Consider the following 18095-nt stretch of genomic DNA (forward strand, 5'->3'; position numbering starts at 1 on the left):
ATACATTTTTGACCACTCTTGCAGTCTCTTTTTAAAAGAACACTGTTTGTCTTATAAAATGTCTTCTGTTGACCCTCTGTTAGTCCAAGCCCTGTGATCTGTTTGATTATTCATGCCCGGATCCCTTACAGTCTGAGTTTGATTGCTTGTGCCTGTTTGGCCGAGTGATAGCAAATCCATTTGCATGGATTGGGTCTCTGTGTGAATGTTTCACTGATAATGGGCTCCTCTCGTACTGAACACCACGGTTGGGTTTATTATTATTTCTCTAAGTGTCCTTGTTGGGGGATTTTTTTATCCCCTTTTCTGGTTACTTATAATACCAATAAATGGACACAGACGCAACCAATGTTAACAGAGTGAGATATTCAAACTTTAAACACCAAATCCGAAGAAAACCGTAAACCAAAAAGTGCTTAGTGACAGATTTCGGGGAGTTTTATAAAGCTGAATAGGGTCTTTAATAATCAAAACGTCTGACTGAATATGCTTCTCTGTCACCGGACCCAGTCTGCCCCCTAACTGCAGAGTGTGGTACTGCAGGTCAGAGTTTTCCTCAAAATGTGGATGCTCTTGAAACATTCCCTGCAGACTTTATAACAACTTATTATAACTGAACTGCAAACACAATTCCATCACTCTCACTGCTGCAGGTTCCTTTATAAATATATTATAGTTTAATGAGCACTTCACAGACTGGTATGTCCACTGCCTGTCGTACACCTTCCGTTCATTTATCTGGATTACGGGTCAGGACTCATTTTCATAGAGTTTCTCCAATGCAGGAGCCGGAGGTCACGCAGCTGCAGGAGGACAGTGTGTGAGGGACAGTTCTGATGTGTCACGGTCCTAACACATGCAGCTGTGTGGAGCCCCACATCTCAGAATAGCTGTTTTAACAGCATTGAGTTACAGCATCACAGCAACCTTAAACCTCACTTCCTTATTCAGAACTGAAACTGTTCACTGTAATACGATACGATTATACTTTGTCAGATCAAGTCTACATTTTGTCTGGCATCACAGCTGCAGCATTTGAAGCGTGATAAATATTTAAGACATGGAAAAAAATGAAACTGACTTTTAACAGAAGACTACAATCACTGAGGATAATATTTCTTATATCGTACATCCGATCTTAGATTCATTTTGTTATTTCAATTTAAGATTGAATGGTCAGGGTGAATGAAAAGTCTAACTTTAAAAAATCATGGACATGGTATGGGTTCCAGAACATGTTTTTGGCAAGCCACAGCCTTCTACTATTATGGTGATATCATTCTATAATGTCAGAAAACAATGTTTATTCAGAAGAAAATTGTATCTTATTGAATGTTATATGTATATAATTGTCAACACCGAGCTATCGCACCTTGGTCAGTTTTTTTGTTAGGCTAAAATCACAGATAGCTACAGTTTAAGCGTTGTTGTTGTTGTCAGCAGCCTGCACAGGTGTGAGCTGGAGGTGATGGGGTTCAGTCTGGCAGCTGGGACTCTGTCAGAGGAGGAGACGAGAGGGATACTTTTTTTTATTGCAGCTGTGTGGCCATGAAACTCCAAGGTTAAAGGATTCATCACGCTGATGCGACTGTCCTTCTCTTCCTGCTGCTGCTCATCCTCCCTCCTGTCCTTCAGCAACATGCTTCTTCCTGTTTCCTCCTCCAGTCCTTAACAGCAGGGATTCTGCTTTAAACAGAGCCGGGTATTGTTGGAGTTTTTATTATAGGCGTGCCAGTACGATATTTTCATTTTTTTGCTGATACCACATATCCTTTGTTTTATACATCCCTTTTAAAAAACAAAGAAATTGGCAAACTTATAGCAGTCATATAGGGGCCTTTACAGTCAAAAATCTGCAAATACATTATTAATACAGGGAATATCTGATCAAAGGATAAATAAATAAGACGTGGATCTTGTATATAGTATATATCAATTGTCGCGACAACATGATGCCCGTATACAACATGGCGCCACAAACAACAATGTTCCGTCGGAGCTCAGTAAATCCAAAGCTTTCTCTGCCGTCTGACGCTCTATTTGACATGATTTTTTAATTGATTATACAGTGTCTGACAACCGAAATATAGTTTTATGGCATCACTTTTTCTTTTTACGGAGGAAATCGGCATTTTGGTATGAGGGCACACTCCGAAAGTAAGAGGATCCCCGGTTCAGACAAAATCCAAACACGTTTTGGTTAGTGCTGCAACTCATAATAATTTTGATGATTTAATTAACTTTAGTTTTTTTTGATGATTTTTTAATCTTGCAGCCTAAAAACTATTAGGAAACAATGTTTAAATATGACCTTAAATTTAAAGAGCCTATAGAAACATCATCCACTGTCTTCTGTGACCAACAGTAAAAAAAAAAGTTCCGACAAGCATGGAACAGCAAACTTTTCTGAAGCTTAAGCCATCCAATTATTTTTGCATTTTTACTCAACTTTAAGTGCTAATAGTTGATTAATATCCTTTTGATTAACTAATGGATTTATTAGCAGCAGCTTTAGTCAGCTCCTCATTTTTAAAAGTCTTTACATGTTGGATTCTGTGCAGCCACAGACTTTACATTCACCAACATCCTGCTAACTGCTTTGTATAGAAGCATGTGCCAAGTGAATAGATGTAAATGAATTCTCATGTTCTGACACTTAATGTGTTTCCTTTTTATATTTTTTGGAAGAGAAATGATCAGAGGAACAGAACGTGTTTTATGCCCGTGCAGCTGTCCTCGGTGCTGCAGCTGCTGTTGTCCTGTGGTCAGCCTGCAGGAAATATTTCCATACCCTGATACAGTTTACTGCCCTGCCTGCACTCATCTGTGCACGAGAGACCAACATATTTCTGTGTGTGTGTCTGGAACCTTGTGTGTATCAGGGTGACCTTGCATCCTATCTATGTAAAGGATGCTGACTGGGAGAATTGTGCCGTACTGGGGGAGGGAGAGACAGGAGACGTGACATGCTGCTGGATTAAAAACACAGGAGAGAAGCAGACCATATGCAAAATAATTTAGTTTTTGAGGTTAAATGTAAATGCAAAGAATTCCTTAATGCTTATATAGTGAAAACAGAGAGACACAAAAGGCTGTGTGTCTTTTTTTGGTTTGTGCGGCAGTGAGTGTCAGATAACTCTGTGATATCTAAATGAAAAGGGTCATTCACTTCCCAATACAAACCGCCAATACAGCTTCACAATAGCGCAGTAGTTTAATCCGCCTTTCAACACTTTCATCCATCTTTCTTCTTCTGTCTTCCCTCTTGTATCGAGTGTATAGCATAATCTGACATCATCCCCAGGCTGTGTTACACCTAACACTATGACACTGTGAGGGCTATGACCCCTGACCTCTTGACCCTAAAAGCTGATATACACACATACACAGAGGCACATACATGCAGCCAGTGTACCATGTCAGTGTGTAAACAAAGACACTGATATATTGATGAAATGACCTTTACATTTGAAAGAATAGTGTTTATTAATGTGTCATTGCATAGAAAAATATCTTAAATTCAGAAAGACTCAGTGCATCTTATCTGAATTTAGTGTATTAGGTTACTTAAAAGCAGAATTAAGTCCAACTTGATATTTTTGCTTTAAACTGACCTAATACAAAACCAAATATAAGTTTTGTGTTTACGGATAAGAAATCAATTGATAACAAAGTTTAATACATAATAAATCTTATAGTTAAAAAGAAAATTCCAAAACAACTTACACCAGTTGTTAATGAAAAGTGTGTCCAAAGCTTCTTTGTCTTAAACAATATTGTAAAACTACATTTAAAGGCTTTAAAATAAATGTATATATTGTAGTTGGAAGCTGATTGCTTTCAGATTGGTCGTTTTTTGGGGCTTTGACACTGGTCTGCAGTCAGTGGTTACAGTGTTAAACCCAACACACACACACAGACACACACACACACACACACACACACACACGTTGGTCTCTTCTGCCCCACAGTGGCTGCATCACACTCTTTACCACAGCACACATGCGGTTGCTATGTTTCCTCTTTAGCCTCCTCACACTTGTGTTTTTACTTCACTTGGTCCCCTCTTTCACTCAACAGTCAAAGTTTAATTTAGATTAAAAAACAGAATTCTCATTTGCATGCTTTTTAATTGAGTTTATTGTATTTGTTCTATTTGTATTCCTTCACAGAGCTGGAATAAAGTATATATAAAAAAAATAGGAGTAAGGGTATTATTTATTTTAGAACAGGGAGGACATTAGGTAATGTAGATCTGCTGTTAAAAATGTGCAACACTTTAAAAAGCTCCCTTTAAAGAAATGTATCTTAAATACATTTAGAATCGTTTTTAATATATATTTTATTATTTTTCAATCCGGTAGTTTAAATTAAGGACAGAAAAGGACTTCATGCTTCTCAAAACTGTGTTCTCCCTTTAAAATACTTACCTTTATTGACTTAATAATTCCTTTTTTATTATTATTATTACTTTATCATTGTTCAATTAGTCTAACTTAGAGGACAGAAGGGGGCCCTGAGAAATGTAGTTCTGATATATAAAAATACTATAAAATGCTCTATTTCTAAAAACCTTATTATGCTACATTTAGAAAAAAACATTTCAAGCCCATGTAAACTCTCCCTAAAGTACATTTTGTACGGAAAGGACTCTGGGTAATGTAGTTCTGTTTCAATGTGAGCCTCACTGGTGGAAAGCACCGGATAAACAGCCGATCACATCAGCATCAAATCTCCATTACCTCATTCTTACTGCTAATTGTAGCGATTAGGAAATGACTAATAGGAAAGCACCCCATTACGGCCCTCTGCATATATCCGCCTTTATTTATACCATGTGTTAGCAAAATGCTATACTTTCTTAATCATGTGACTGTTCTCCAATTGAAATCATCACTTTTAAGTTTGAGGCTGTTGGGATTGAAGGAAGCGGCACTATAAAACATTAGCTGAAGGTTTTTCCCCTGACAGCTCTATGATGTCGTCAGATTTATTGTGGTTGTGTGTTGTTGTGACCGCAGGTTGCTAGGGCTAAAATATCAGTGGGTTTTCAGCGCTCAGTTGATAACCTGACCACACACACAAACACACACAGTAACACACACATGTACAGATGCGAGGTGAGAGTAACCCGAGGACCCCCTGCCTGCCAGTCTGCACCCTTAATCATGCTGAATCACGCTGTAAAGTGTCTGTGTGTGCCTCTAACACACATGCACGCACGCATGCACACACACACACACACACACACACACACACACACACACACACACACACACACACACACACACACACACACACACACACACACACACACACACACACACACACACACACACACACACACACACACATACTATGATCACCTTGGCTGGATTGCCCCCTCCGTCTGAAGCTTTTGAACACACCGTCAGCAGTCAGCAGACATCATTCAAAGATAGCGGAGAATAAATATCACAGCCAGGATGCATTGCTCACTCATAGCAACAGAGGAAAACACAAACACACATGCACACACACTCACCTACCTAACACAGATATACACACACCTTGCGCAATCTATTGTCAATGTATACAAAGACACATAAATGCAACATGGACACATAAAAATAGATAACAACGTAGCTTTATTGCCCTAATATTACACACACACACACACACACACACACACACACACACACACACACACACACACACACACACACACACACACACACATACACACACACAGGAAGAAGAGCATGTGGGTATCTACTATGTGGTTGTCTTGGAGATGACGAAACTACACACACACACACACACACACACACACACACACACATACAGTACAGAGTTCCGTTTGTTTCATCCTGTTTCATTTATTTACCGTTATTCTAACGGTGCACTCAGTCCAGTGGCTTGTTTCAGGGGAAAGGAATTCACTGGTGGAGTGTCAGAGGGCGAGCTAGTTTTAGTTAGAGAGGAGGAGAGAGAGGGAGGCAGGGGGGTAGAGAGGGAGGGCTTCTGAATGGAGAGAAACACTCAGAGAAGTTATTAGCTGCGGTGCTGAAAGTAGGATGTTTCTGTCAGCTCACATTTAGTTTTTGTAAAATTTCTCCTTAATGGACACTAGTTTTGATACTTTACCTGGAAGTCTTCAGACGGTGGACCAGCAGGAACCTTTGTAGCAGCTTTTTGAGCTACCTACCATTTGTTTAGGTTTGAGTTTGGGAGAATAATCGAGACACGATGAACTTCCTAACAGACCCCTCGGTCATTACGCCCATCCTGGTGGTGACTTTTCACTTCTTGACAGCGGCTGGATTTTGGTTTTATTGTCGGCGTCGTCAACGAACACCCAGTTTTGATCAAGGTAACTTCTAATGTCTCTGTAAAGCTGCTGCTAAAAAGGAAGGATACGCTCATTATTTCTTCTTCCTTTGCCTCTTTTCCTTTGTCGTTGCTCCAGCTATGATTGTTCTCAGGGACAGGCAGTTTGGACACTAGCTCCATGTGCTTCCTGTTTAGGCCCCACCCCTTTCTGCTGTGTGTATTTTGCACTGGACAACTTCACTCATCTGTAGCTTGGATTTCCAAGGCTTTTATATAAGCTAGTACAGTCCTTATCATGATGCTTAAGTGTTAGCGTGCATTAGCATGTCACCTCCATGTGTTCTATTTTAGCTAAACTGGAATGTAAAGCGGCCTGTGCTATAAAAGTGACCCCTAACCAGTGAGACATTGCTTTTATGCTTTGTGCTGCCTGCAGGAATCCATTGCTACATCTGCATGAGTCACAGGAGCAGAATCTTCCATATTTGGCTCTTTTTTCTAGACAGGGTATTATATTTCACCAGCTATTGAATCATATAGTTACATCTACGGTATGTAATTCATGCTTACGTGTCTGGCTGTGTCTTGTTGTTTTAACTACACCAAACAACGAGCTGCTGTGAAGCCAGTAAGCTGCAGAGTTTCGTCATGTGTCTAATTATTCCGAGCTAATGCAAAACACTGATGTAACACCGCCTTTTTTGCAGCATTAAACACATTCCAGTCGCTTTAGCCTTAGTATTAATAGCTTGGTTAAAGCCTGATACAAATATATTTGCAGCCTGTATCCAAACCATTTTGACGTCATGTTTATACAGACTTTTATATCTTTGTTGCTGTTCTACTGTTGGTTTACATCTCGTGTCTGCTAACAGTGGAAAAGTTTAGCTGAACTCTGGGTCATCTTTGGTTTATGACATAAGGCTAAATTTATCAGAGTGAAACGATTGGCTCTGCTCCAACAGGGGAGAGATATCTGGCAGGACCTGAAAGTGCTGATCAATGAGGTCCATCAATACTCAGAGAAGAGCAGAGGCAATGTGCGGACAGAGTGCGACAGGAGAGCAATGAAAGTGAGATAAATGTTAAAAAGGGAAAGAGCCCCAAAGGCAATGGTACAGCCATGAAGCAAAGTATAGAAGGGAATTCGGAGAGAAATATATTTTAGAGATAATGCAATTTATTACCTTTTTTCTGATATTAAAGTATTAATTCTCTCTAAATCCTTTCTGCACACTCACCATCTGTAGGCCTCCAGATGGCGCAAATATGGCTTCTTCTCTTGTATATTTTTTAAGTAGTCAATGTCTTTGTCCTGTTTCACATGTCTGTAGTAGATGTTATTAAATTTAGTTAACCTTGTCCAGATTTTTCCTAAAAGTGTCGGCATTTTCATCTGATTTTAGTCAAAGAAAAAACGAAATATTTTAGTTTATGTCAATTAAACCATTGACAATTTACTCTTTTATTCAGATTTTTTTACTCTTTCTCCCGAGCTGTTTTTTTGTAATTAACTTTAACTCAAGAAAGTTACTATGAGTTCCACTGACTTTGCTCATAGTGTGTTGCTGCTGTTTTGCTAAAATGGTATTGACTAGAGCCCTGCTGTATTAAAACAAATAAACTTTAGTTTATAGGAGCGCTGGACAGCTGCGAGTGGTTTCATGTGGGTGTTTGCGCTTAATTATCTGCACTGTTCCTCAAGTTAATTTGTAACAGTTAAAATGTGTGTGTCTCTCATGAGTGATATGGTTTTAGGGACATTCCTGTTTGAGTGATTTAGAAATGAGTGTGAGACGGAACTTAACTCAAGCGTCAAACTCGACTTTCATGTTTACTGATTGATTGATCTTGTCTCTAGATTGTGTGTGTGTGTGTGTGTGTGTGTGTGTGTGTGTGTGTGTGTGTGTGTGTGTGTGTGTGTGTGTGTGTGTGTGTGTGTGTGTGTGTGTGTGTGTGTGTGTGTGTGTGTGTGTGTGTGTGTGTGTGTGTGTGGTAGCGTAGCGTGATGCTGTGGTCTCAATCTTACTACTCATCACAGGAAACTGAGCCCTTCACTGAGGTAGGCTTGGTAGGGTGTGTGTGTGGTGTGAGTTGTCACATACTCATGGTGGTTTACACTTTCTTTGAAATTGCAGAAGAGAGAATTCTGCTGATAAATAAGACATTTGTGTTATTTAATTCCATTGGATTACTGAGAACAACAAAGGAAACAGATGATTATTTGGATGTGTGTCTGTAATAAAACCCAGCTGACCCCAGATCACCTTCAATTATTAACTTTATGGACTTTGGATTTGCTCTGTCGTCAGCTAAATAACTGCAGTTTAAATTCTTTATCTGTTTATTGCGACGTTTTATTAGGTGTCTTAAAAATGCTCAACAAAATACTTCCATACACTCCTCTTTACTTGCAGTGTGAGATATTGATTTTAATTTTAATTTGATCAGGTTTTTCTTCTTGCATACATTATACTGTAGGTATGTGTTTGAGTTAAATGATTATTTTTGTTTATGGTATTCTGTAAACTACTGACAACATTTCTCTGTGTTGGAATTCAACAAACACTGGAATGGCTGCCATACATGTAGAGATAAAGATTTCAGAAAAATGTGGAGTTTTCCGGAGCTGTATGTACAATGTAAGGGTATTATTAAAACTCTGTTATCTTCAGCCATTTAAAGTTTTGCTCTTCCCCTCCACACCTGTCGATCTACAGGTGTGGAGCTCTGCTCTCAAGAGTAGAAACCTTTTAAGTTTCTCAGATACAAAGATACGTTTATTTCTTTGTGGCCACTGGAGGGCAGATTAAACCTATTGGTTGTCAGATGACAGGGCTGCTGGCCAACTGGCCAGCTAATTTATGTGTGACTAAGACGTGGCAGGTTTGGACGTTTTATAAACTGCTTCTCGCTCCACTAGTCAGCTGACCTAGAGTGAACTTGCCCAGCTTTACAAACATTTACTATTCAGTGTTCGTGGCTCTAAAAAGAGTGAGAAATTGGATGAGAGGCGGAACAGAACAAATAATAAAAAGAAAAAAAGGATAGAGGCTGCCAGCCTTTGAGAGGAGGAGGAGGAGGAGGAGGATAAAACACCCTGGGAGCCAGCCGTGCTGCGATAGAAACTGAAAGAGAAAGTAAAAGAAGAAAAGATGACAGAATTGACCGTCGGAGGAAAACATCCACTCCATGATTGAATCACAAGAGGATGAAGCCAGGATACCGGAAGACAGCAGAGAGAGAGAGAGAGAGAGAGGGAGGGGATTAGAGATGATAACGGGAGAGAAGGAGGGAGGGATAAGCATGCTGCGTGGTATTACAGGCTTTAGCTCCGTCTGGTATTTTTAGTGCGGATGGTCTGATAGAGATGGAAAAAACAGAGCTTCACTGCGAAGTAGCAGAGGAAAGAATCTGACTGCAAGAGGGAGAGAAGAAGAGGAAGAAGAAGGAGGGATGGAGATGAAGGAGGGATTTCGCTGTTAGAGGAGGAAGAGCTTGTTTTACTCTGTCTGAGCTTGTTGTGACTGTAAGAGCGTGTGTCACTGTCTAGCTGAATCAGGTGTGTGTGTGTGTGTGTGTGTGTGTGTGTGTGTGTGTGTGTGTGTGTGTGTGTGTGTGTGTGTGTGTGTGTGTGTGTGTGTGTGTGTGTGTGTGTGTGTGTGTGTGTGTGTGTGTGTGTGTGTGTGTGTGTGTGCGCGCACGCGCAACTACAGTGCAATGAGCCTGACGTATTATCCCGATCACTTCCTGGGTCCGGGCCAGGTCACATGACCTTCTGAGGAGGCCATAGCCTAGCATATTCCCTGTGCAGACTCACTGCTGATTCCTGACTTTCTCTTTTCTTTTTTTTTGATAACATGACAGAGCAGAAATTATTCAAAACTGTGTCGGCGCTTTCTGGGACAGCAGGGCTATTTTGAGACACTGCGTAGACACACAAGTAGAAAGGGTATAGAGTCGTGTGACTACCATCTGAGTTCAAAGGCATGCCTGGACAGGATATTGTCTTGTCATGATTGGATGATGAGCTCAGTACCAGGCGGTGGAGTTAAAGCCTGCCAGAGGCCACTCACTCACTGCTGAGAGCTCATTGTGGCTGCCTGAAAAGCTCAGGTCTGGACCGAGGCCAGATATAGTGACCAGGGCTTTTCTTCATGTTGCACACCCTCGTCTTTTGCCACTACTATCCTGCTCACACAAGACTCTAATTGGATGATTGACTCTGCTTGGGCTGTTTTTTTCCTTTCAATATCAAATTATACAGCGTCACATACTGTATGCGCCTGGTCTCACTTGATGAGATTAAAGTCCACTTCAGCCAAAGCCTGTTCGCTGTTTCCTTCAGAAAGTGACAGAGTTCGCTGAAGACGCAGGAATTGACTCTTTATTTAAAAAAGAAGAAAAAACTTTGATTCTTTAGGAAAAGAAACATGGGAAAAGGAAAAGGAGTAAAGGCAAGGAAATGGTGATATCAGGGAGCTGCTGCCTTCTGGCGTCTGTCAGCTTGAACAAGACGTGTGTGTGTGTTTGTAAAGTATTGGCAGAACAAGTCATATTTTTGGATGCTTTTTTGTTTTTCTGGCACACAACAAGAACTCAAGTGGATTACATCATCACTAATGGATTCGTCTGGGACTTAAAAAGCTATTGATTTCAGAATTGGTCTTTAAGAAGCTACGAATAAACTTAATGTGTCTACTCATCTGCTCAAAAAGAGTGACTGTTACCTGAACAAGTCGGTTTAATTACCCACTATACTCCATTTCAAATAAAAAATAGAAAGGGGAAAAAAAGGAAATATTCTCTATGGATGCAAATGCCTACCTGCGCATTCAAGCAGATGAAAAAGAGCACAAAAAAAGCCCAGAGTAAGCAGCCCTGCAGTTCTGCAGAGCCACCATCAACTGCAGTCTGACTGTAAACACAGGGCGAGCAAACAAGAGAACAAGTGAGAGAGAGTCAGAGAGAAAGAGAGTGCCACTGCCTGGTGAGGAAGTAGAAGTGGGGCTGTCCTTTTCTGGACTGAAGAGGAGGGGCGGGCGGCTGACATTGACACACACGTGTGAGAGCAACTGCTGCCGAGGGAAGAGTGCTGGTGGGGGGGGGACGCAAGGGAGAAGTCCGGCGAGGTGACATGGCAGTGAACGCAGCGATCGGGGAGAGAGGGAACCACCACGGCAAGAATAAACCAAGAGACACACAAGAGTAGACACTCCTCAAACCTGCTGTACCTGCCGGTGTTGGCTCACACACACCCAGCAGCTTCTGGAGACGTGGAGGAAGCTTGTTGCTATTATTACCTCACCCCTGTCCTGGATTATTTTCTACCAAATGGAGCTCTGATTGGAGGATAATTCCTCTGCGGATTAGGATGTGGTCAGACTACAGGAATGAATGCCAAGTCAACGCCCACCTGTGCACGCTCATGTGTTGCCTAGGTCAGTGTGTATCCCAACGTGTGTGTCACAGCAGGACAGTGTTTACATGCTGTCAGCACATGGTTCACCGTGTTTGAACACTTCCTGTTTGTGCACACACTGGTGACAACATATTCAATGTGGTGTCTTAATCATTGTGGGTCAGGGCAAAGTGTGTGTGTGTGTGTGTGTGTGTGTGTGTGTGTGTGTGTGTGTGTGTGTGTGTGTGTGTGTGTGTGTGTGTGTGTGTGTGTGTGTGTGTGTGTGTGTGTGTGTGTGTGTGTGTGTGTGTGTGTGTGTGTGTGTGTGTGTGTGTGTGTGTGTGTGTGTGTGTGTGTGTACACAGCATGGAAGGGGGTGTGTTCTTCTTAACAATGCCCTCCACTGTCGCTGAATGAGAGCCTCTCCGTGGCTGTCCCTCACATACCTCTACTGTTCTGTCGTAAAATAACAAAGATATAATCAAGACTTTATTATCACACCTACATCCACGTGATGAGGCTTCACAGGTGCAGTGGTGTGTGTGTGTGTGTGTGTGTGTGTGTGTGTGTGTGTGTATGTGTATGTGTATCTGTATGTGTGTGTGTGTGTGATGTAATAACTTGTAAAAAGCAGCTGAGTGTGTCCACCAGGCTAACTAGACAGGTTTGGGTAGGCATGTGCCGGTGGTGAAACTATTTTGCAATAGAGTGTTGAAATATTTGTTCTCACCCTGGAGGGATTGCCCTTTATGTAAACTCCCTGTCTCCCATGTATGTGTGTGTGTAAGTGTGAGTTTATTGCAGTGTTGAGATAGTCCTCTGTCCAGTTGCCATATTCGACCCATAAATGATATATCAACTCTACTTCTTGTGAGTCTTTTCTGCATTTGGAGTCAGTTGAAGGTGTCAGGGCTGATTGTGAAAGTTCCTTCAGAAACCCCCTAAACCTTTGTGAAACAGTTTGTCTCTCCTCATGGCTGCTCTCTCATAGGGCTTCTCCATGGCAACTGATAAACAGCTGGCACCAAGGGAAGTACCTGTGCTCTGATTGGCTGTTTGAAAAACTGGAGGGAAAATACTCCTCTGTGATTGGGCTGCTGAGTGAGCGAGTGCTGGTGTTGGTATGAAGAATAGACATATTGAAAAATGGTTTTATTTTACCTAAATTTAGCTACTATTTATATTGATATGAAAAATGAAATACTTATTTTTTGATACAGATAATAACCTGGATAAAAAACTAGATCTTTATTTAAGTACATATTTTTTTCACAAGCATATATAAATGTACAAAACTTTTTTGCTAGGTTTTTTTTATTCTGTTGAGATTTTGCACCATAAAAGGGTATTACATTATATATATATATATATATATATATATATATATATAACATATAAGAGATATATATATATATATATATATATATATATCTTATATGTTTTATTTCTAATATATAGCATTGTCATTTAGGACTGCAGTTTACATATTTTTAATTATCTATTCCTTCTATTGTTATTTCTTCTCAGGATTATAAAATGTCCTACAAATTCGTAAAGCCCAGTGATGTCTTCAAATGTCTCTTTTTTGTGACAAAAGAAAAAAAAAAGAATCAAACAGAAAAGCAGCACACCACAAATGAGAGGCTGCCATCAGAGAATATTTTGCGTATTTCTTGAATTTCTTTTAATACGATCGATTTATTTTTATTTATTTCTGTATTATTGTCAATTATTTTCTGTCAATCAAGGAAACTTGCTCCATAACAGACAACTATTATTGAATATTTTTATCATACATTGCACACATTACATTTAGCATCTTTCATATAGACTCAAACCGTTTTCCATAACCGCATGACTTGAAAGGATGTGAACTATCCCTAGGGCAGGAAGTAGATATATAATAGAATGGCGTGAAAGGAAAAGGAGAGCGGTCTGTGTTTTCTCCCAGACCGACTGATAGGAGCAGACACAGGCGGGAAAGGAAGAGAGGCTCCATCAGCGTGGTGGAAAAAGGGGGTGGTGGTGTTGGTGGTGAGGTGGGGGTGGGAGATAACACAGTTGTGGCCCAGCATCAGGCTCTATTCCTGGCCTGGCTGCCTCACCTCTCTGGCCTCCGGAGGCTGGAACTCTGCCTGGTTGGAGGGAGAGTCAGGAAAAGAGAGAAAGGTTAACGGAAGAAATCTGAGTCCTATATAAAGTAGTTACCATGCAGGCAGCTTTTTTCAAGTCAAGAAGTGTGAAAAAAAACAAAAGGAATTCATCTGTGAATACTCAGTTTACCCAGAATAATGTCAGGAGTAAAACATAGTAAACAAACTGTTAAAGACTTTACACAAGTTTACGTTTGCAGATATAGAGTATCTTATCAACAGGACCTTGAGCCCATGAACTGAGAGAACCTCCACAGTTTCTCGAAAGAGTATTAGTCTGTACATCAGGGAAGAAAACATGTGGAGAAGATTGTGTTTAAATGTGTACTGATGTTAGGCCTGCACCAATAATATATTAGCATTTAAAATACGTCTTTGCTCATAGACGTGTGTGTGTGTGTGTGTGTGTGTGTGTGTGTGTGTGTGTGTGTGTGTGTGTGTGTGTGTGTGTGTGTGTGTGTGTGTGTGTGTGTGTGTGTGTGTGTGTGTGTGTGTGTGTGTGTGTGTGTGTGTGTGTGTGTGTGTGTGTGTCCTTGCTGGCTGCAGCTAATGTGCTGGATTTAGATTATGTAATTAACCTTCTTCTTCTCTTTATTTTCTTTCTTCAGATGAGCGGGACAGGGTGCAGAAGAAAACCTTCACAAAATGGGTCAACAAGCATCTCATCAAGGTGTGTATCACTGACACTAAATGCCTTGTAATGTGCTGGTTTTGGCTTTGTGGCATTATTTTTTTATAAATGCTGAATGTTTGTTCAATAGAAATACCATTTTAAACTGAATTATAACATAAACATATATAAAAAAGCAAATCTCCATATCTGAGAGGCGGAAAACTTTGGCTGAGCTATACAAAATAATTTAAGGATTAATAAATTATTAGGATAATTGGTGATTTGTTTTTCTATCAAACGACTAATCCATTAGCCTACCAATATTTACAGCTCTACAGTGTTTTATCTAACCTAATATACCATCTCAAATAACATTTATTTCAAAATCAATGAAGAAAAAAGTCTCAGGCCATAAAATTCCTCGACCATAGGTCTTAAATCTAGCAGGAGGACAATAAAAGCTTCAGAAAAAGCCCCTGTTCATGTCCCGGAAACCTGGTACGGATGCATTTTATTGCCTGAGTTACTGTCGCTGCTGCTATATCATAATGCAACTGAGTACAGTTCAAATCAATATTTTGGAAAACATAGGTGTCAGGTGTTCTTGCACATCAATTAGCAGTTTAGCACAACATTTGCTACATGAAACAGTTTCTGATTTTAATGTAGACCGTCCTCATGCTTCTGGGTTAAAATGATATATACATTTCTTTAGAAAAACACTTCCTCCTGGTCCGTCTTCATCACTGCTCTGTGACTGATCAGTGGTAACGTCACATCTTGATAAAGTGTCTCCCTCTGTCAGGCCATGTTAACTATTCAATTGTGTTTTGTAGCAAAGGGAAAGTGGTATATAAACTAAATGTGAGTCTTGAATGAATATCTAACAGTGGTTGTGAAGTCAGCCCTTTACCGAAATGCAAATATAAAATTATTGATTGGCCAACTGTCTTTTGTCTTGCCTGGATACTGAACGTGACTGTTTAATTTGAAGGCATCAATAAAAAAATAAACACTGTATAGATTACACCTGAATGAACAGTTGCATAAAGACTAAAACCTGTCCGTACCCAAAGCAGTTCCATTGCGTTTATTGCTTTTTCACATCTTATTTACTGGGACATGTTTTTCACTGCAATAGGCAAATCATGTACCTCAAACAGTACAATCATGGCAAGAACTAGACAGAAGAAAACCCAGTAATGATGCCATTTGTTCTAGAAAAAATATATACATATATTTAAAAAAACTAGGTGCTCCATTCTGAACTATTAACATTTTAATAACAACGACTTCCAACCTCTCTTGGCTACTCCTTGCATCAAGTCCTAATTTCGCCAATTTTTTTTCCATGTGGCTGTTTCTCTTCCGGAAGTCCTTCATATCTTCACTTTCACGCAGAGAAGTGCAGCCTTTATTGTTTTTTATGGAAGTGTCAACAATTATTTACTTTATTTTCTTTTGTAGAAGAAAGACCTCTTAAAGAAATGTCTCTTATAAGCTTTGATTTGGTTATTCTTTTAGTGAGGGAAGCGTTCATCACCGATGATTCATTCAAAGACAGTTGAAAATGTGAACAATCATTTTAGTGTTCACAGTTTCTGGCTTTGACAAATGGTGTCATTTTAGCAATTTTTTTTTTTTAAAGAATCATCATTTGAAGGTTGTTGCGTTTAAAAGGGTTAAATATATGGAATAATGGGACCGATAAGATATATAGCTCAAAGCATCACTTTCAAAGCTGCATGCTGAGTCATAAACTTGAAGTGCAGGACATACATTGTTGAGGATAATGAAACTGGAAGGAAAACATTGATTTATAATCTCTGTTATAATTGTTAGTCTCCTTACTGTGGCCCCTGACAGCTGCCTCTGCACACCGTCACATCTGCACACACACGCCATATCTATCAAATAAAGTACAGTATGTGTACCATGTGTCACACACACACATAGGCGTTAAGGAGTCTGAGGACAGGGGAATGCTGGGTATTTCTGCCACATGACCCAGCATGAAGCGTCTGTCTGACCCCATAACTGTGGAGCGGCTGTCGTCACACAGCTCTGCCTGCGAGTGTCACTCTATATCAGCCACCACCCACACACACACACACACACACACACACACACACACACACACACACACACACACACACACACACACACACACACACACACACCGCTCTCTGTACATGTAGGTCAGAGAGGGAGAGTGAGAGCAGCAGCTGAGAGAGGGGAGGATTTTTCACTCCTTTGATTTGTAATGGGAGGTTTGCTGTTTTAATGGTTTAGTCTGGTTATTATTACATAACTGCACATGATTGGCTGATAAATTGAGTCAGTGATCAAAAGATTACTATTTGGCAGGAATTTCAATATTTCAATAAATGGTTTAGGTACGTTTTCAAGAATAAAATGTAAACAATTGTTTCAGTTCTGTAATATAAAAATGTCAATCCTATCATGGCTTGAGCAAAAAGGACAATATTGTCATGTAAACTCAGGGTTTGAGAATTGGTGAAATCATTTACTGACATTTTATTAACCAACATAGTATATATTTGCCTAAATGATATGCAGAAGAATGAAAATATGAGAGCATATTGAATAAGTGCTCAAATATTTTTTAAAACAACCTTTTGAAGCAATTATTTTATTTTAATTGATTGTTTTAGTATTCAATTTAGTTTTCTTTTAATTTATTTATCAATGAAAGATCCTGATCATAATTCTACCATCAGCAGATTTAAAGGGGGCCCTATTATGCACATTTTGTATGTCTGAAACCAGAGACCAGTCAGCTCTGATTGGTTAGCTGTCCAGCTCTGTTGTGCTTGGTCAGTGACTTAGAGCTGTGCCTATCACATACAATGTGTTGGTGCACTAGCCAATAGAAGTGCCTGTGTTACGAAGTGATGTCCCTATGGTAGGGAACTAAACAAATGAGTCCAATCGAGCCGTTTCATGCAGGGGGGGAGAAATCCCTCTGGAGGGAACACAATGATTTAAACCTTCGCAGACCATTAACATGCACAAATCACACTAGGGGAAAGGGAGAACCCCAACATGAATAATAGGGCCTTTTTAACTATAGTCTCTATTTTGTATTATTATTTGTATTGTATTTGCTTTAACAAAACAAGGCTAAATATTTCAAACGTTTTTAAATACCAATCTTTAAAAGTAGCTTGACACAACAGTGACTGCAGTTGGCATACTGCAGCATAAACAACTTTCCTTTTTATTATTTCTCTCTCACACACACACACACACACACACACACACACACACACACACACACACACACACACACACACACACACACACACACACACACACACACACACACACACACACTGCCAGCCTTTGGAGCAGCACAGAGGTCAAAGAGTTGGGTTGTGATAAATTAAGGAAGGTGGGACAGAGGACAGGTGGGAGGGAGCGGGGAGGATGACATGAAAACACGGATAATAAATGAGTGAGGAGAAACAGCTGTGTTGAAATATCAGCTGCTGTTGGATGAGAAAGTGTTGGCAAAGAAGTCATATTTCAAAAAGCTATCATGTCCCAACTATTGAACAGAGAGGGGAGGAATATTTCTGCTCTACATCATCTA

The 18095-nt window shown here is 40.0% G+C and overlaps 1 protein-coding gene across 1 annotated transcript in view; it reads left to right on the forward strand.

Annotated features, from left to right (window-relative positions):
* The window catches only part of macf1a (microtubule actin crosslinking factor 1a), a 211262-nt gene that overhangs the window by 61590 nt on the left and 131577 nt on the right, over positions 1-18095 (forward strand). Inside the window, 1 exon segment of the mRNA XM_063899408.1 lies at positions 14475-14536. Coding sequence (XP_063755478.1) covers positions 14475-14536 — 62 coding nt within the window.

This window comes from Eleginops maclovinus, chromosome 13 (assembly GCF_036324505.1).
Source record: "Eleginops maclovinus isolate JMC-PN-2008 ecotype Puerto Natales chromosome 13, JC_Emac_rtc_rv5, whole genome shotgun sequence".
In the NCBI taxonomy this organism is placed as follows: domain Eukaryota; kingdom Metazoa; phylum Chordata; class Actinopteri; order Perciformes; family Eleginopidae; genus Eleginops; species Eleginops maclovinus.